The sequence below is a fragment of the Ordospora colligata genome (genome assembly GCF_000803265.1).
Source record: "Ordospora colligata OC4 chromosome Unknown contig_11, whole genome shotgun sequence".
Lineage (NCBI taxonomy): Eukaryota > Fungi > Microsporidia > Ordosporidae > Ordospora > Ordospora colligata.
This window is the reverse complement of record NW_014575397.1, coordinates 33,727-53,404: the sequence shown is the minus strand read 5'-3', so window position 1 is coordinate 53,404 and position 19,678 is coordinate 33,727. Positions and strand designations below refer to the sequence as shown.

Here is a 19,678-nt window from a genome sequence, read left to right as displayed (position 1 = left end):
AAGGTAAACCATGAACTCAATTAATAAATCTTAGTTTCATTTGGCCCGTCATTTAAGAATTCATATGCTGTCTCTTTAGGCACTTCTACTACACTGCTCTTCTTTTCTTTAAACTCCACACTAAAATATCTGTCTCCACATACAAGAGTCTCCTTCCTGAAGCTAGCTATAATAAACTGGTATTTGTGGCATTCGTTCATTTCCTTTATCATCATGCATACTCTCTCACGTACCTGTGAGTCTAAATTTGCATCAATCTCATCAAATACATAAAATGGAGATTTATATACTCTTTGCATACTAAACATCAGGCATAACGCTATAACCACCTTCTGCCCGCCACTCAGCAAGTTAACTTCATCTGTTAGTCCATCAATCTTAACTCCTAATCCTTCAGTTGTATCGATAAGCTCTCCAATCTTCCCATCGGTAAGTTTTGAATAGATCTCAGAAAATACACGCTTCACTTCAGACAACGCAAGCTTCATGGTCTTTTCTTTCTTCAAGTCAAGCTCACATATAAGTTCAAATATCTTCTCACGATCATAGCCAAGCTCGTCAAGTTTCTTCTTGATCAAATCTCTTTGACTGCTGTAATCTTCCCATTGTGATACACTTTTCTTGTTAATCATGCAAAACCCTCGAATCCTTTCATTTATCCGTGATATCTCACTCACAAATTCTTCTTTGCTCTTCTCAGGATACAAACACTCCAGATTTCTGAAATCAGTTGCTCCTATCTTCATACACAGTTCATTTCTCTTTCCTATCAATACATGCTTCTTCCTCATAAGCACTTCTGTTTCCACATTCACTCGTTTTGCATCAACAATTACATCGTCATTCTCCTGATCAAATATTTTCTCCCTTATAATCTTTTCTTTTTCTCGCAGATCTGCAATCTTTTCATCAATCCTTAGTGCTTCATCATACATTTTTGATTTACTAAGATTCTCTTCTAATCTTTTTATGGCATCATTTATCTTCTTCATCTCAGTTTCTGCTTCTCTCAATCTTAATCCCATCTTTCCAATTTCAACCATAAACCAGTTGCTCTTCATCAATATCTCTTTCTCATCAGTCCTTAGCCTTTCAAGTCGCTTGCATATTTCTGTTCTACAATCTTCACTACTCATGCCTACCATCTTCGTCAGCATCTTCACTTTCTCATCAAGAAATTCCACCGTACCACTCAAAACCTCACTAGTCCTATTTTCAACATCTCCACAATCAATCAAAAGCTTCATTTCATCAATCTCTCTTCCAATATTCTTAATCTCCTGTTTTATCTTGCCATAATCATCGCCATGTTTCCTCAGCTCTTTACAAATCCTTTTATACTCCCGAAGCGCCCCACTCTTCTTCTCATATCCTCCACTTATAGGTCCATCTTTACTAATCACATCCCCAGAAATAGTAACAACATTGATCTTATACTTCTTCGAAACATAAACACCTTGCTTCAAATCAGAGCAGAAGTACGCATCATGTGTTATGTGCCTAAATAGTGCCCTATATCTCGGCTCACATCTTATCTTAGATGCCAAGGAAATAACCATCGGATCCTTTATCTCATTTGCATCCTTAAGTTCTATCCTATTCAATGGCATAAATGTTATTCTAAATTTCATGCCTTCAATCTTCTTCAATAGCATCGATGCAACTTCCTCATCTCTAACCACAACATTAAACAACGAATTCCCTGCTACCGCTTCAAATGCATTCAAAAGCTCATCAGGTATACTTACCAAATCATAAACATACCCAAGAACTCCATTAAATTCCCTCATGCTTTCATATATATCAGCCCTAGTATCAACAATCTGGAAAAGCTTGCTTTCATGCAATTTCACCATTTCATCAATAGACTTCTTTGATAGTTCCAGTCTTTTCTCCTCTCTCCAAAGATATTTTCTCCTTTCAACCATATTTTCAAGATCTCGCTTCATATCCACCACCTTTCTACTGGAAACTCCTTCTCTGCTTTTTTCCATTTCATTCATTTTGTTACATAATGCAGCCTTTGCTACTTCTACTTCCTCAAGACTTATTTTCTTATTCATTAATGTACCCAAGAATCCTATAAAATGTCTGACACATACAGATCGTATAAAGTTTTGCGCTTCTTCCTCTTTAAACTTCAAAAATTGTTCTTCTTCTGTTGAATGCCTCTCTTTTAGCTTATTTCGCTTTTCTTCGAGATTGCATATTCCTTTCTCAATATATTTTGTCTTCTCATTATACCTAGGATCTATGCTCAGCCTCTTTCTTGCATCAACCAGAATCTTTATCCTGTCCTCAATCTCCTTGGCTTCAATCACATAATCATCTTCATCATCAGAACACTCTCTACATTCATTCGCTATCAGACTTTCCACTCGTAAAATCTCATCATTGATCTCTCGTACCTCTCTCTCAATGTATCCATACTCAAGTCTTCGTCTTTCATTCTCTAACGCATTACAAAGCTCTACTTCCTTTTTGTCATTCTCAAGGCTTCGCAGCTTTTCGTCAATCCTACCAATCATTAGCCTTATCCTTGTTTCATTTTGTTTTGTGTCCTCAAGTTCACGTATACTCGTCTCTCTGTCCTTTTCATAACAAGCAACTCCACAAACATCCTTCAATAATTTATGCCTGTCTTTGTCTCTCAATGTAGCAAGTGCTGCAACCTCTCCTTGTGCAACAATAAAATACGTACTTGAACCTGTAAGAATTCCATTCTCATGCAAAAACCCAACATACTCTTCTCTACTAACAACCTTTCCATTAACAAAATACTCATCTTTCTTCATCCCTATTGTTCTTCGAATGCTGATCTCACGCTCCATGGTTTCTTCTTCCATAGACTCACAAAAAACAATTTCAACCTCGGCTTCCTCTTCACTAATAGCATTTCCTTCATGAATAAAATCGGAATTCTGCTCTACATTTCTATCCTCTGCACACATCGCAAATCTAAGAGCAGACACAATACTGCTCTTTCCACTTCCATTCTTTCCAATAATCACATTCACTCCTTCAGAAAATCTCAGCTCTGTCTCAGATTTGAAACTCTTGACATTCTTAAGCCTCATCTTCTTCACATGCATATGTATTCCAAGGGAATCTTACTTTAATATTAAACACTGGCTTTATGGTAACAGTTAATCAATAAATAACTACATTCTTGCATAAACACTCTACTTTAATCAACATCACTGGCATTCACCTGCTTTTCATAGAACATCTTATTCAGCTCCATGGTCCCTTTCCTATACACTTCACATTCACTCTCGGCTTCAAAAAATATCTCTCTAACTTTACTTACACATCTCTCTTGGCATTCCTTAAGATCCTTTTCTAATGTTTTACATGCCTCCATTAGACTCGACTTCTGAGCAAGGAGTTCATCTCTCTCATTCAATAAACTCCTGATCCTCTCATCAGTCTCTTTTTTTAGCATCTCTTGTGCCTTAATCATCTCATTTTGAATAACTAGAAAATCAAAATATCTCTCTTCATCCTTATTCACACTATTCATAGAGTCTCCTTGCGTATAAATGCATACATCCACAAGCTTACTCATATTCGATGCAACAGAAACAAAATCAATCCAATCTTCAATGCTGTTGCTGTTAAGATGTTTGCATATAGCATCAGGTATACTTGTAATATCTATATCAATGCTACAAATCACAAAATCAATCACATAGTTAAAGTACAGTGGATATTTAGACACCAACATCATCCAGAAACACAGATGTTTCTCTTCATTATTGTTATCATTAATCGCTTCCGTACATTCATTATTTTTGATGTGCATTGCAAATATCCCGTTCAGATTATGACGCCGAGCCATCGAACAAATAAACTTATACACCAGTCCAGCTGTAGCATAAGGTAGGTCAATAACATGCTTTATTACAAATACCAGTAGCTTAGCATCATAAATACCGGTAAGGCTCTTTCTTACATTCTTGAATATGCTAAATATTGCCTCTTCATTGCTTTCATCAGAATTTTTGCATATCTCGAGGATATACTTCACAATCGCCATATCTTCCCCAAAATCAACATCTCCTTCTGAATCTGTTGTCAATCCTGCATTACAACTCATGCCTAGAACGCACGGTCTTATATTCTCCAATTCTATACTTTCATCTCTGCTTCCACTGCATTTAATCCATACTGAAAACCTCAATCCATCATCCATTCGATATATATTATTCCGAATCTCATTCATATCAACATCTTTCTCAGATAGTGTATATGCCCAGAATTCATATTCGGCATAAGACCTCGTCGTACACATTGCTGTACAATGCTTCTTACCACATCTCACTCTACTATATACCTTGGATGGGAAAAGAACCTCATCGGTGTACTTCGGTGTATTTGTCCCAAGAATCAGGTTATCCAGAAAACTCATAAACACTGCACATCGGCGTAAGATATTTCCATTCGCTCAAAAGGAGTCCTTCTAATCAATAGCCGGACACACTTCGCATCAATAACATTCATTACTTGATTCAATCATGTGTATCTATTATAACCAATCACTTTACTTCAAAAATTTTCGCCTTCAAATACATTTCCATGTATTACCATCTTCTGTATCTCGTCTTTTCTATTCGCACTCTCAAGCACTCTTTCTTCAACAGTTCCTTTTGTAATAAGCCGATACACCGTAACATCTCGTGTCTGGCCTAGTCTATGCGCCCTGTCCATCGCTTGTTGGTCAGCAGTTGGATTCCAATCGCTGTCGTAGAATATAACAGTATCTGCGGCCGTCAGGTTAATTCCCAATCCTCCTGCACGAGTACTTAGCAAAAATATAAACCTGTCATTTGTTTGCCAATCTTTGATCACCTCGGCACGGCTAGACGCTTTTAAACTACCATCAAGTCTCAGGTAGCTGTATCCCTTCTTCACAAGATAGTCTTCTATCAAGTCTATCATCCTAGTCATCTGGAAGTAAATCAACACTCTATGTCCCTCAGATTTCAACTTCGGCAGCAACTCATCAAGAACAACAAGCTTTCCGCTGTCACTGATAAATGTATTCAAAGGTGGCATGTATACAGTCATATCTAATTGCACATACAGTCCATGTACATCAAGTTGGGGAAGAAGCGCCCTGTTAGAAACAAGTCTTGGTGCAGTTGCAATCACTGGACTTATACAACAGATGTATCTTTTCATACTGAATATTTCCTCATCAATCAACTTCGATATCTCATTTTCAATCGCTACCTTATCAGTACATTCATTCTTCTTTAATATACTATTCAGAACATCATCAACACTCATAAGCACATCTCCTTTGTACATATAGTCCAAGCTCCTACATATGTACCAACTTTCACTTCCTCCTGTCTTAGCAAGCATTCTTATCCTCTCAATCTTATTCATTAATTCCACTTCCTTTCTATAGCACATCTCAATAACATCATTTGCTATAAGGCTCGGAACATTGATATTGATCTTGCTCCTTCCAAAAACAACAGCATTGCCTATTCCATCGCTCATCTCAAGACTCAATCCACACGTGGGCTCTAACTTCTTAAAAAGATCAGGATGATTGCACACCTTCTTTAACTGCATTAGCAGGTTCTCCATTTCCATGCTATTGCATGAACGTGTGATCTCCTTATATAGCTCCTTCTGTCGGTAGCTCAACTCACACTGTAAATCAATCTGTGTCTTCTGCCCTAGTTCATGCATTACATCAGATTTGTGTCTTCTAAGCATAAAAGGTTTCAAAATAGCATGAAGTCTCTGTAGTGATTTTTCATCAACACTCTTTCTCAATGTTGCAGATGCCTCAATATCCTTGCTAAACCAATCGCTGAACTCACTCAGAGAGTCAAAGAGAGTCGGCATTATAAAATGTAAAAGTGCCCATAACTCCTGCATTGAGTTCTGTATAGGTGTTCCTGTCAATAAGAGTCTGTTTCGTGCCTTGAATCCCAAAAGTACTTTCCATCTTCTTGATGAGCTGCTCTTGATTGCCTGTGCCTCATCAAGAATCATGTACTGCCACTTGATCTTCCTTAACATCCTCTCGTCACTCACTGCTGTCTGATACGTCGTAATCACTACATCAGAGTCCTTAAATCGCTTCTTCAACTCCTTCCTATCACCTGGTGATCCTGAAAACCTGCATATCTTGAACTTTGGCAAAAACTTTGCAAACTCCTGTGCCCAGTTATCAAGAGTAGATGAAATCGTAACCACTAGAAAAGGCCCTGATATTCCTTCCGTTTCATATAAGTATGCAAGCAGAGAGATCGATTGCACAGTCTTTCCAAGTCCCATGTCATCGGCTAAAATCCCATTGATTCCCTTGTCATATAAGCTTACTAACCAGTTTAATCCCTTAATCTGGTAGTCCTTTAACTTGCATAGTAAAATACTTGGCTGAGATACATACCTCGTCTCCTCCTCCGCATTTGCATCCTTATACTTCTTAGATGGTATGTCCAAATCAAATTCTTTTAACTTCTCCTTTTGAAGAATTGCTGCATCGTATCCACGCATATCCTTGTATTCCTCAATGCTTTCATTGTCTGCAGTATCATTGCATTTGTTCTTCTTAAGAATAAAGTGGGAAAATATTTCTGTCTGGCTCAGCAAATACTCAAACTTTCGCTTCTGCCTCTGCTCTTCCTTCTCTTCCATTTCCTTCTTCTTCCTCTCAAGCTCTGCTTTCTCGGCCTTCTTCGTTTTATCCTTGATGTTCTTTTCTGTCTTCTTTATATGACCTGATAGCTCCCTGAATATCTTCTTTGACTTAAGAGCCGGGTTTGTTTTCGATGTTTTAGAAAGCCCTCTTCTCAACTCTCTGGCACATATTGTGCTGATTTTGCGGCATTGTGCAATCTGTACAGAGTCGTGCTTCTCTATTGCAGAGTGGATTTTCTTGACATTCTTTGCTATCGATGTCCATTCAGCAGTCCTGCGCACTTCACTCTCACCTTGGCCTTGAAGACTTCTAATATCACTTATTGCCTGGTTTATACACTCGTCTACTAGAAACTGTACGTTCTTGACTTCAGGATACCCAAACACAGCGCCTTGCATCTCAATAATGCATCTCGGCATACTCAGACTTCCATCTCCAATGCTCTTCAGACCAAAAACCTCTCCATACTTTGCATAAATCGCTTGTATCTCCTCCATGTCCTCTTTTTTCATTTTAGGGCTGTACAAGCATGTGTCCATTTACTCCCTGTCTGAGTGTTTATTTATACACCTGAGTCAACAGGCTTCTTCACTTGAAACCATAAGCCAATATAATCAGCATAAGAATAAACAAAATAATGATTCCGGCTATACTGTTGATGCTGCATTCATGCATTTCAAAGATAGTTGTTGTCGATGACATTGGTCTTGCTAACAAGAAAGCACGTGATCCAGAGATTGTAAAAAGGGCGATCGATGCTTTGCAATCCACTGCAAAAAACAATGAAGGCACTGTTATAGTTGCAAACATTAATGGCACAAGGAAGTCGATTGATGGCATCGATGAAAGATTCAATATCAAGCGTCATAATAATTTCAGTGACAGTTCAAACGATACAAATGAAGGCATAAATGTTAATTGGGAGTCTGAGGCAAGATTTTCGCCGGTTACTACTAAAATGTTGAGTGGAGGCTCAGGAAATGCAAATGTCAATCATGCAAATGTATACAGTGTTCAAAAACATATGAACAATTCATTTAATAACGCAAGCCAGTTTGAAAACGATTTTTCATCAGGTATGGATTTTTCGAGACTGGGCTCACGTTCAAAAGCATATGAATATTCAAATGCATTTTCTACTGATTCCAAACATTCTACTGGAGAACCATATCTTCCACTGTCGTTTCGCAGCAGTAAGATTAATATGCTTGACGATTATCTTGATGATAGACTAGATGAGGGACCAGAAACATCTATGGTCAGAAGGATGCTTGATGAAGAACCTAGGTCAAGAAAGTCTGTAATAAGCTTGAAAATGGCACAAAGTAAGCAGAAGGAGAATATGCTGCAAAGCAGTATAGACAAGATCTCGCAGGAAATAGACCAAGTATCTGAAAAGATCCAAGATGTTCAGAAGTCAAAAGACATAATGACAGCAAAGCTTCATACCAAACGTAATCACCTGAGGAATCTGCAAATAAATAAGAAGGAGGTCGACATCCAGCGTGGAAGAACACTTGCATTGATTAGAATCTCAAGAAATGAACTTCTTAAACTTTCAAAGATGATTGATGATCAAAAATCAAAGCTGGCTCTTCTTGAGGACGAAGAAAAAATATTCACTGACAGAATAAGGAAGTACGATGAAGAACATGACGTGGGAGTCAGAGAGCTTCAACTGGAAGAATCAAGATCAGAAGAAATCAAGAGAAGTATCGAAGAGCTCGAGAAAATATACAACATGTTGAAAGTAAAAAGCAACGAGCTGCTCAATCAAAGAAATAGAGAAAGCAGTATAAGAAATAAGCTGGAATTAGAAGTAGAACGACTAGATAGGAATTCCATAGATTTTATTTAATACAAGACTGTTCACAGTAAATGAGTTTGAAATCAACCTTATTATTTTCCAAGCCCTCTCATGAAGGCCACTGCGATTTCCACTGTTCAAACCGTTATAATGTGTGTTTCACAAGCAATTGAGTGTTTTATCAATAACTATTATGCAATCAGATATATAAACTGTGCTGCGTGGGTTGTTCAACGCTGTGTTTCTATACTACGTAGCTTGGTATTCATAAGCAGTTGTTCATTCATTAAGATCCCAGGTCACGTAAAAGAATGTGTTCATGAACCAATAAATCGTAGCATAATAAAGATATTTCAGGGAATGAATATTGCGTTTATCTGTGATGGAAATAGGAGGTATATGAAGAAGCATGGCTTTAAAGATCCGTTTGAGAGAGATGATGGACTAAACAAGATTTATGAGTTCATTCAATTTGCCTACATTTATGGAATTCGAGAAGTTTCTTTATTTTGCTTTGCAATCAAGAACTTCAGAAGAAAGAGTAGTGAGGTTGATGGAATCATGAACATCATAACAAACAAGTTTAAAACGCCAGAGGAAAAAGAAATAAGAATTAAAGCAAAGATAAGGATTTATGGAAGGCTGGATCTTGTTAAGCAAGATGTAAGAGATAAACTTATTCTCATACAGAATGAAACACAGCATAACCAAGATATAATTGTCAATATTTTCTTTGCATACTCTGCAGAAGACGAAATTATTCAAGGAGTTAAATTCAACAGCAATGTTGATATTCTCATTAGAACAGGAAATGAAAAGAGACTCAGTGATTTTATGATTCGTCAAGTTGCACAAGGTACTTCTGTTTTCTTTGCAAAGCCGTTATGGCCAGAAATGTCCACCATTCATCTATTTCTCATACTTCTGAAGCATAAACTCGAAGATAGATATTTATCATAATATAAACATGAGATCATCACTTACTTCTGATGAATAAGCTTGTTATAATATAAATATGAAAAGAGCATAGATGGCACAAGGCTTCAAATAGAGCAGCCCCAATTAAATTATCAGGCATAAAATACATTGTATCTATTTATGTCCACTTGCTCATGTCGGGCTTTTCAACAATCGGTCGGTTTTTATCATAGAGCTGCTTTTTATTGTCTTCGAATATTACTTCTATTTCTGATGCAATGGTCTTTCTTAATTCAATAAACAAACCATCATGGGCTTCTATGCAATCATTCATATCAAATCTTTTGAATATAACAATAAGATCCTCAGTATTGTCCCTCCATTTCATTAGTTCAAGTGCAATCTCTCGGATCTTATTCATCACAAATTCCTTTTCATATCTTCCGCCAGGTCTACTCTTAAGCTTTCTACTTCTGCTTCCACCTCCTTCTTCGGTGTAGCTAAATGATGTATCGCTCAATAGCTCGTCATCCATTCGCTCTTCAATACACCTGAATCTGCCACTATACTTTGCAAACGACTCTTTTATGTCCTCAAGATCTAATAGTCTTTCTAAAAGGCATTTTCGCGCCTCCTTTTTGATATCTTCAGTGTTTGTGCATACTCTATATGCATCTTGCATCCTTTTGCCTCTTACATACTCCTCAAATGCTCTTGGCTTATCGCCTATAAATTCTTCAATCAGTTGACCTGCCTCAAAATGCATACCTGAATCTATCAATCGCTTCACAAGCATTTCGTAAAACGCTTCTTCATTCAATCCATATCTGACATTAATTTCATTCAAATCGGATGTACTACTAGATTCATTCACATTCACCATATGCTTGTATATCAATATTGCCTCTCTCCAAAACAAATTGTTCACGGCAGTATCAAGACCCATCTTCAAATTATTTGCCATTAAAAAAAGTGTAAATCCATTCTTCGCACTGCACATCTCTGCACAAATCTCATAATAAAAGCCAGACCTCTTATTACTTATTCCACACGCCTCGTACATCGATGCCTCATCTATCAACTGATGCTTCTTGATGTATTCTTTTTCTAAATGCTCAGTTCCGTATCTGCTAAAATGATAAAAAGCATCTGCTCTACTTTCAAAGTATTCGTTTACTTTGAATAACTGCGCTTCTATGGAGTCTCCACGTATCACATCAATAACATCTGATGCATCCTTCTTACATATCTTCATCACATCAACAACTAAATCTTCATCACAAGTTTTCATCGCATACTCAACCACACTTTTTACAGTGGTAATCGTCAACATATACTCTACACCTTTTTTAATGTTGTGCTTTGCAACTCTAAATGCTAAATCCATTCTTTTCATCTTGACTAGCAAAAAAATAACAAACTCAAAATTATACTCCAGATTCAGAGCAGACAGAAGTTCATTCAAAAAAGCACCTGCATTTTTGCCACATATATCTCCTTTGCTTTCAATCTCACTTCCTCTACAATTAAAAGGATAATCACACGGCTCTCCAATCAAATGTCCTATGGAACTCATTAGAATGGCTCCATCATTGCAGATCATCTCCTCAAAGTGTGCTCGAAGATGAAGATGTCTATCAAGATTTCCTCTTCCCATACCTAATCCCAGACCATCATGCATTATCTCTCTCCAAAATTCAACAACTGCATCACAGCTAACTACTCTTCGCAATCTTCTGATCTTTTCATTCTCCAATAGAAGCTCAAAACCATTCATTCTTCCCAAGACCTCATTAAAAAAACTCGCCAAATCGCTATTTGTTGTGCATAAGACAAACTTTCTAACATCAATATCATGACTCGGTAGCATAGAAAAAGGAAAAACACGTCTACGACACTTCATAATAACCTCCTCATACTCTCCTGATTCTATCATCTTCTCCACGCTTGCCAGGTTGTATACCAACGGCATAAAGGTTTCAAGAGTCCCATGTCTTGTCTCTCCAATCAGCTTTGGCTTAGGCATGCACAACAGCTTCAATCCTTGATCAACTTCAAATGTACTTTCATTCGACCCACAAGTTATCTTACATACTCTATCCATCGTTATCGCCATTCCATACTCTCCTAATACAAAAGAATCAACACCCTGTTCTAAAACTCCATTATGCGACATTGTTGATCCATTATGAACGATAATTGTTCCGTTATTATCAACTCCAACTTCAAATCGCATTCTTATATCTATAATAGTCTTTTCGGCTTTTCCATCATAGATAATCCTTCCATTATCAAGCACCATACACAGCTTTTCATTGAAATTATACATCTTTACTATATTCAGGTTTCCATATTCATTCAACACCAGTTCTAGATATTCTACAATCCTTTGAATCCTTTTGCATTCAATTACTTTTGTTTTATTATTTACTAAATCAACCGTTATATCATATTCCTCATCAGTTGACTTGAAAACAAACTCACTACCGCACTTCAACACCACAAATCCATCTAAAACAATTACTGAATCAAATCTCTTATTCAGTAAAAATACTCTGTCTTCTTTATATTCCTCTTCAGAAACACTGAATATTATGGCTTTACTCTTCTGTAATATCACTCCTCTGTTTTTATATGCAAATACATCAATTACTTCATTATCACACACAATCTTCCTTGAAAACAAAGGCGGAGGGATTATCCTTTTGGAAAAGTCAGTGTACAGCACATTCATTCCATCAATCACATAGTATTCAGATTCGAAATGTGTCTTTTCACCAAATATGTACGCTCTTGTAATGCATTCATTGTCCTTGAATAGCACTACATTTTGCTCCACACAAACAAACCGCCCAGGCACAACGATTGAAGCCTTTCGATACCAACAGAAATTTTTCGTATAGAGCACCTTCAAGGCTAATCCCTCAGGTACTTGCTTCATTGTCAGAAGCACATCAAGATCTTCAAGAAATGCAATCTCATCACAAACTTCCTCAATGGCATCTCCATGATCAAGTCCGTTCGGCTCAATAAAAACAATGCCTTCTGTGCATGAACATCCAAAAATATTGTACTTCGCCCTCCATGCTATTCCTGAGTATTCTCTTTCCTTGCTTTTTCCAATTATATTCAATGATATGTCATAGAAAAACACTCTTTTTGTAGTTAACAATGCAAAATCATCACGGTCCGTCCATTCAATTGCAATCAATCCATCATAATCTACTTTAACAGACTTCTTGAACTCAATGTATGTGTCAAATAGAAGTATTTCTTCATGTGTCACGATTACACACCATTTTTCGTCCCTAGAAATACTCAAAAGCACAATTCCATCATTTACCTTTCCAATCTCTTGTATTTCAAGTGTGTTTTTGTTTGCAAGGTATATTGTGTCTAACTCATCGACCAATAAATACTCAAATGTCAACGCATGGAAATACTTCACAACAAACGGAACATCAAGAACCTTTTTAAATACACAGTCGTATATAACACCATTCTTTATCATATATTCTTTGCTATACATCCATTCTTCAGTATCAATGCATGTTCTTTGTATATGGCGAATAAAAAAATTATCCATCCTTGTGGGGAGGCCGAATCCCCATAAATGTGTGTGTTCAGCTACTCAGATGACGTTCCAAGGGAAGAGCGTAGCTATAAGAGTATATATGGCGATTTGGACATATTTTTAAATCACAGAGTTATTTAAGACTATTTAGATGTACATAATGGTGTATCTGAAAGTTCAATGTGCTCATTAGAAAGCATGAAATGTGTTAATAATAGGCAGTATTCATCCGAATGCAATGATACAGATATATTTGATGATGTTATTTACAGCTCCGATGTGTATGATATGCAATACTTGAGCTGTTTAAACACTGAGATTTCAAGGGAGAGTTTTGAGATGGTCATGGACAGACTTGAAAAGGAGTGGTTTGTGTTTGTCTAAAGGTTTATAAACAATTACGTACATCCTCTTGAGCCTGATGATTGCTGTATTATATGCACACGTGGTGCAGAAGAGGACAATCCAATAGTTGTGTGCCAAGGATGCAGTGTATCTATGCATCAAGACTGCTATGGAATTCAAGAGATTGTAGACTTCTGGATATGTAGAGGCTGTATATATCACAAGCAGTTGGCTGCATGTATGTTTTGCTCATCATTGAAAGGATGCCTGAAGCAAACATCTGACAACCAATGGGGACATGTATTATGTGTAGAATTCAACAAGACGCTTTCTTTTGCACACCCAGTATCAAAGGAGCCGATTGATGTCGAATATTATATCAAAAGAGAAGGATGTATGTTTTGTGCAAGCATATATGGAACTGTGATAGAATGTACCTATTTTATGTGTAGTAGAAAGTATCATGTTACATGTGCACTTGAAAAATGTTATTTTGATATGAGTAACAAGCTATCTTATTGCGATGAGCATGATCCACTTGAAAAGTGGAAATGCAATATGAAGGCTTTGTCATTGAGGCAGTTTGGATACAAACGTTTGAGCAATCGGCCAAGAATACGAAAAAAGAAGCCCGAAGTACAACCAAGTCGAACTCTGTTCATGAACATATGCAATCTATTCCCATGTGTGACACCGCAAATGCTTGAAAGAATTGTTGTAAATGATATATGTGATACTGAAGCAAAACACGATGTAATGAACATATGTGAGTATTGGGAGTCAAAGAGAAGACAAAAGGATACAATGATAACTCTGCAAGATTGGTATTTTGGCAATACGGCTGGTGAAGCATGGTATAAGAAAAAATGTAAGTGTGTGGATGATGTGCAGCAAAAGCTATGCCGAATACGGGAATCGAACCCGTGACGTAGCGGCCACAACGCTATGCTCTACCACTAAGCTAATTCAGCCGCAATTTACACTATATATTTTTAAGACTGGTGCATGAAGCTTTATGCTGTTTATTACTTTTCTGAACACTCTTTATAAGTACAATGCCGATTTTTGATTCAGATTTTGGCTAATCTCTTTAAATGGAATGAATCATTCTTTGGCTACTCTATGTAAATGCAATAAAGATTGTTTATGCATGTTTGTTAATTTACACATAAGGGTCTTGCTAGTTGATCAAATCAATTTATTTGTTCCATGAAAATTCAAAAGCAAATGCCCTTTAGCAATGGGAGGATATTGTAAAAACTTCTACATGAACAAGTTGGATCACCTAGAGGTTCTTGTGGCAAAGAAAATGAAAGTGGTGCAGGTTCTTGAACAAAAACGTGCAGAACTCAACAGACGCGTAAGGCTTCTTAGGGAGGAGATTTCAATTGTTCAGGAGCCAAGCTCAAATGTTGGAGTAATCGTAGAGAAGATGGGTAAAATGCAGGTTCTTGTCAAAACAAATCCTGATGGCAAGTATTTAGTAAAAGTTGAGTCCTCAGTGAACTATGACGATCTTAAACCTGGAGTAAGGGTTGCACTAAGAAGTGACTCTTATGATGTACATAGGATCCTTCCGACAAAAGTTGATCCTCTTGTATCGCTTATGATGGTTGAAAAGGTTCCTGATTCAACATATCAGATGATCGGTGGGCTTGATGAGCAGATCAAGGAGATTCGTGAAGTGATTGAGCTTCCTATAAAACATCCTGAGCTTTTTGAAAATCTTGGAATCGCACAGCCAAAGGGAGTATTGCTTTATGGACCGCCTGGGACAGGAAAGACACTGCTTGCAAGGGCAGTAGCACATCATACACAGTGCAAATTCATAAGGGTATCTGGCTCAGAGCTGGTTCAGAAGTATATTGGGGAAGGGTCAAGACTTGTAAGAGAACTTTTTGTCATGGCCAGGGAGCATGCGCCATCGATTATTTTTATGGATGAAATAGATTCGATTGGATGCGCAAGGATGGACGGAAAGGCAAGTGGAGATAGCGAAGTACAAAGAACAATGCTTGAACTGCTTAATCAGCTCGATGGGTTTGAATCGCACAAGAACATCAAGGTCATAATGGCAACGAATAGGATTGATATTCTTGACCCAGCACTGTTGAGAACAGGGAGGATTGATAGGAAGATCGAATTTCCACAGCCCAAAGAGTCTGCAAGAATTGAAATACTGAAGATCCATTCAAGAAAAATGAACCTTACCAAGGGAATCAATCTCGAGTCCATAGCAAGCAAGATGGCCGGAACGTCAGGAGCAGAAGTTAAAGCAGTTTGTACTGAAGCAGGGATGTATGCATTGAGGGAAAGAAGGGTTCATGTAACACAAGAAGACTTTGAGATGGCGGTCCATAAGGTTTTGAAAAAGGCTGGAGATGCAAACTCTGATCTGAGGAAGCTGTTGAAATAAACATGATTGTTGAATAAGAAATGTTAGATGCTAATTTGTATTGTATAATGTTTTGAGATAAATGCTTTGAATTATTCTGGTAGACGGTTAGGTGTTGATGCAAAATAGCAATCTGATTGCTTGCTTTTATAGATTTCATTTAGCAATCCTTGTTTTGCATTTCTTGGTATCATATATGATGCCAACGATTGTACGATTGAATCGCTGCAAACACCTGGGATTGTAACATAAATTGATACAAACGATTTCATCACGATTGGATCACAATATAACAATCTCCAAGAAGCCCTGAGATGAGCAGTAATGAAAAAAAGATGAAGTATAGAGTAGATATTGTTAATACATGTATTGCCACAGGCTTGCCTCTTACAGTAAGAAGCACAGCTGTTCAGATATTTGACAGAGCCATCGGCAAGATCATACCGAAGGACGAGGAAATGATCAACATTTTGTATGCAATCATTATACTTGCTGCAAAGTGTGAAGAGATCCATGGAGACCTGAATGCCTTGATTAGAAAACTACCAGACTCAAACAAGCAAAAGATATTCGATTATGAAGACGAGATACTTCAGGTATTAGGCTATAATCTACACTTCCCAAGCTTATATCTTAGAATATATGGCATTCTCACCATTCTCCAAGAAAAAGGTATTATAGAAGTAACCAATGCACATATAGATTTGAATGTCAGTATTGATGGAAAGTCCAATGAAATTTATACATTTCACAATAACAAGTGGATCGTGCCATGCATCAATAATCTTTGGTTGACGTCAGTCCAGATGATGGACAAGATTTTATTGCATGAAAAAACAGGATACAAGGAAATTGAAATGGTATATGCCAGTCTACCGTTTCCTTGCGAGGCATTTACATTACTTTCCTTTCCATTTGATGCCAAGAATGTTACAGAACTTAGAAATGCATGTGTAAAAATCCCTTTCTCATTATATAATCCTGAAAATATCTCTATGTAAGCACAATGATTGCTACACAAAGTAGCATATAATAGAATCATTCATACATCAAAACAAGTGAGTAGTGGAACCTCCATGTTAATTCAAGTATTTAAGCATGATTTCAAACTAAAAAAGCAAATGTAATATTTTGATCCTGCTACTGCATTAAAGTCTCTAGAATAAAAATGCCACAAACACGAGTGTTAAATAAACATTAATACAAACTAGCATCACATGTTTTACTTTTTTGAATTTCCCAATCTTCTACCTTCACCAATAAATGAAGATCCTGGTTTACGCTCCATCCCAGTTACAGACGCATTTTTAGGTAACTCACAATACTCTTCATTCAACCTTTCCTGATAAATAACCTCAGCTGTATCTCCCTGAGCATTCAACAATGATGCATCAAACTCCCCATCACTGAGCATTTGCTTGAGTCTGATATTGTTATCAATAGAAAAGTTGTAGAATTTGTTGTTCACCAAAACACCATTCTTATATTGAGTTATTGTCCTTCCAGATGGCTTTTCCTCAACATAAAGCCCACTGTTTCCTCCAGAATATAAAACATTCCCCTTTTTCTTTGCGATCTGCACTGCACGCTCAATGTCGCCATTCGCCTCCACATATGCATTTCTTGCAACATCATATGAACATTTTACTTCTTCAGCTATCATTCTAACCTGCTCATCATGGCCCATGCCCCATAAATAAAAATTCAATATCAGCAAAAATGAACAAACAAATACTTTACTTCGACTCAACAAATCATGCTTGCATATAGTACACGCTTCACGGTATATACTTTATCATATCCCCATCAATACATAGAAATTCTCTACTGGCTAAACTTACAATTCGTTCATCAACCAAATTACTCGGTATTTCTCGTAAAACCAGCTCTATAAGCTCCTTTCTGAGCATCTCTTTTCTGACCTTCATCTCCTTCATTATTCTACAGTCTGCAATGTCGTTGAGCGAGTCAGGCATTTCAATAGTCTTTGGAAATTCTATAAATCCCTTCAGTAGGCATTTCTCAGGAACAAGAGAAACAAAATCAAATTTGCATTGCCAATCAAAATTCAATGCATAGCTTAGGCCATCAACACAAACAAGTCCAGTCTCTATCAGTTGCTCCATATGGCTCTTCCATGCTTTAGAGATTTTTAATCCATCAGATCGTTTGCTTGTATCCGCTAGTAGTCTGATAATCATATATTGTATTAAAGAAATCTTGGCATTCACTCCAAGAATTTCAACATCACATGAAGACAGCAGATCATTCCAGCATATCCTTTTCTTCGCTCCCCTCACCACCTCCTGCATATACTTCTCCTTAACTTCATTCACTTCATATATATCCAAATCAAAACTTTCATAGTCTGGCCATTTACATGCACGCAGGAGTAAAATGTCATTCTGATAAAACTTCTCAGTTCCATAAAAATCTTTCAGCATACACTTCATCTTATCTGTATACATGCTTCCTGTACCAGCTCCAATCGCATCGATAAGCATGTGCTCCTTGTTTATATTCACATCTGTTCCATATAACAGTCTATCACCAAGAAACTTACGTAAAGAGCTCTCAAGCTCCTTCTTGCATTCACAAAGTTGAAGCACTTCACCAATCTCTAGAAAAACATCATTTAGTACACACTCAAGAACTGATTTCCCTTGATTTAAGCCGTCATAAACACACACATCGTCAACAGAGCACCTAATACTTATCTTCCATACATGCTTGCATTCAGGAAACATCAATCCAAGGCATTCTTCTACATTCTCACACTCAATCCACACTTTTTTCATCATGTTATTGGTCCATCTACATATTCCATTAACAGTATTCCTAAAGTTGCGATTAACAAGCATTCTTTTGCAATTCCTGATTCCTTGAATAATGCTTTCGTTACTGCCTTTGTAATTCTCAATAACCTTAAGCTTGGTGCATATCCAATAATAGCTTTCAACAAAATCATCAGCACAGACCACGTTCATCTTCTCATTGCAATAATTGCTAACCGCATCAACAAGTCTTGCTTCTTCTCCAGATATAACAAAAAAATCCACACAACACCGCATCTCGTTTTCATCATCAAGCGTATTGAATATCTCGCAAGCAGATATCTTCGATACCAACTCTTTCACCAATTCTAATTCAATTTCATAAAAACATTCCGTAATATATTTCCATTTTCTTTGATTATCAATAAATTTCCTTACTTTAGACAGCTTCATTTCTTTCTCAAATATCATTCTCTTATACATATCAGATACATGTCTAACAATCCTTTCCGTAAACATATTAAAGCATCCTCTGGCTTTCAAAACATCTATTACCTTCTCTATCTTTTTATTTGATTCATATATCTCTTCATCACCATCATTATCATGTAAATACCATACATAACTGTCTTTTTCAATCTTTCCTGCATCTCCAGAATTAAGCTTCTGCTTTTTGAAGCTTAAATTCGCTTCTCCATCATATCCTGCAGTTGCCTTTTCACTTATCTCATTTCCAATGCATAACATTACAAACTCTGCAATTCTCTCGCTCATATCTTTTACAAACCGATTGAACTGCCTTCCGAACATCCTGCGGAAAAACATGCTTCGACCCAACGCCACAGACCAGAAGACTCTTTCAAACAACTTCTCTGTTTTCTTAAGGTGCCGATCAATTCTACAAAGCTCCAATGATACCTCTTCACAATTAGCATTGCATAACTTCCTTGATGTATTATCTATAAAACATCCAATTGCCTCCACAATCATCTTCAAGCATGCTTTCGATCTTCCTTCATATGCTGCATTCTTGGAATACTGGAAAACAATCTCATAAATGGGCAAGCATCTACTCTCATTCAAGTATCCCTCTGTAAATGCCTTCATAACCGCAACCTTATCCTCCCGTACTAAAATCTCGCTCATCTCAAACAGACACAGGGCATAAACTCAAAAATAAATTATATCATTCACATAG

General features: G+C 37.1%; 11 protein-coding genes and 1 non-coding gene across 12 annotated transcripts; 5 read left to right on the top strand and 7 right to left on the bottom strand.

Annotated features, from left to right (window-relative positions):
• Positions 1–20: 20 nt before the first annotated feature.
• On the bottom strand, positions 21–3,092 carry M896_110370 (structural maintenance of chromosomes protein; the record flags this gene model as incomplete). Its single annotated transcript, XM_014707563.1, has 1 exon — positions 21–3,092. The coding sequence occupies one exon, from the start codon at positions 3,090–3,092 to the stop codon at positions 21–23; it is 3,072 nt and encodes a 1,023-aa protein (XP_014563049.1).
• Positions 3,093–3,187: 95 nt separating this feature from the next.
• Positions 3,188–4,411, bottom strand: M896_110360 (uncharacterized protein; the record flags this gene model as incomplete). Its single annotated transcript, XM_014707562.1, has 1 exon — positions 3,188–4,411. One exon carries the CDS (start codon positions 4,409–4,411, stop codon positions 3,188–3,190), a length of 1,224 nt encoding a protein of 407 aa, XP_014563048.1.
• Positions 4,412–4,548: 137 nt separating this feature from the next.
• M896_110350 (DNA/RNA helicase) lies at positions 4,549–7,179 on the bottom strand (the record flags this gene model as incomplete). The annotated part of the gene is made up of 1 exon (XM_014707561.1): positions 4,549–7,179. One exon carries the CDS (start codon positions 7,177–7,179, stop codon positions 4,549–4,551), a length of 2,631 nt encoding a protein of 876 aa, XP_014563047.1.
• A 125-nt stretch (positions 7,180–7,304) lies between these two features.
• M896_110340 (uncharacterized protein) lies at positions 7,305–8,525 on the top strand (the record flags this gene model as incomplete). Its single annotated transcript, XM_014707560.1, has 1 exon — positions 7,305–8,525. The coding sequence occupies one exon, from the start codon at positions 7,305–7,307 to the stop codon at positions 8,523–8,525; it is 1,221 nt and encodes a 406-aa protein (XP_014563046.1).
• Positions 8,526–8,585: 60 nt separating this feature from the next.
• Positions 8,586–9,434, top strand: M896_110330 (undecaprenyl pyrophosphate synthase; the record flags this gene model as incomplete). Its single annotated transcript, XM_014707559.1, has 1 exon — positions 8,586–9,434. The coding sequence occupies one exon, from the start codon at positions 8,586–8,588 to the stop codon at positions 9,432–9,434; it is 849 nt and encodes a 282-aa protein (XP_014563045.1).
• A 136-nt stretch (positions 9,435–9,570) lies between these two features.
• M896_110320 (subunit IKAP of IkappaB kinase complex) lies at positions 9,571–12,978 on the bottom strand (the record flags this gene model as incomplete). Its single annotated transcript, XM_014707558.1, has 1 exon — positions 9,571–12,978. The coding sequence occupies one exon, from the start codon at positions 12,976–12,978 to the stop codon at positions 9,571–9,573; it is 3,408 nt and encodes a 1,135-aa protein (XP_014563044.1).
• A 486-nt stretch (positions 12,979–13,464) lies between these two features.
• On the top strand, positions 13,465–14,238 carry M896_110310 (PHD zinc finger domain-containing protein; the record flags this gene model as incomplete). Its single annotated transcript, XM_014707557.1, has 1 exon — positions 13,465–14,238. One exon carries the CDS (start codon positions 13,465–13,467, stop codon positions 14,236–14,238), a length of 774 nt encoding a protein of 257 aa, XP_014563043.1.
• Positions 14,239–14,500: 262 nt separating this feature from the next.
• M896_110300 lies at positions 14,501–14,571 on the bottom strand. Its single transcript has one exon. It is a non-coding gene; the product is annotated as a tRNA-His (tRNA).
• Positions 14,552–15,727, top strand: M896_110290 (regulatory subunit of ATP-dependent 26S proteasome; the record flags this gene model as incomplete). Its single annotated transcript, XM_014707556.1, has 1 exon — positions 14,552–15,727. The coding sequence occupies one exon, from the start codon at positions 14,552–14,554 to the stop codon at positions 15,725–15,727; it is 1,176 nt and encodes a 391-aa protein (XP_014563042.1).
• A 293-nt stretch (positions 15,728–16,020) lies between these two features.
• Positions 16,021–16,707, top strand: M896_110280 (uncharacterized protein; the record flags this gene model as incomplete). The annotated part of the gene is made up of 1 exon (XM_014707555.1): positions 16,021–16,707. One exon carries the CDS (start codon positions 16,021–16,023, stop codon positions 16,705–16,707), a length of 687 nt encoding a protein of 228 aa, XP_014563041.1.
• A 221-nt stretch (positions 16,708–16,928) lies between these two features.
• On the bottom strand, positions 16,929–17,393 carry M896_110270 (uncharacterized protein; the record flags this gene model as incomplete). The annotated part of the gene is made up of 1 exon (XM_014707554.1): positions 16,929–17,393. The coding sequence occupies one exon, from the start codon at positions 17,391–17,393 to the stop codon at positions 16,929–16,931; it is 465 nt and encodes a 154-aa protein (XP_014563040.1).
• Positions 17,394–17,484: 91 nt separating this feature from the next.
• Positions 17,485–19,626, bottom strand: M896_110260 (uncharacterized protein; the record flags this gene model as incomplete). The annotated part of the gene is made up of 1 exon (XM_014707553.1): positions 17,485–19,626. One exon carries the CDS (start codon positions 19,624–19,626, stop codon positions 17,485–17,487), a length of 2,142 nt encoding a protein of 713 aa, XP_014563039.1.
• Positions 19,627–19,678: the final 52 nt, after the last annotated feature.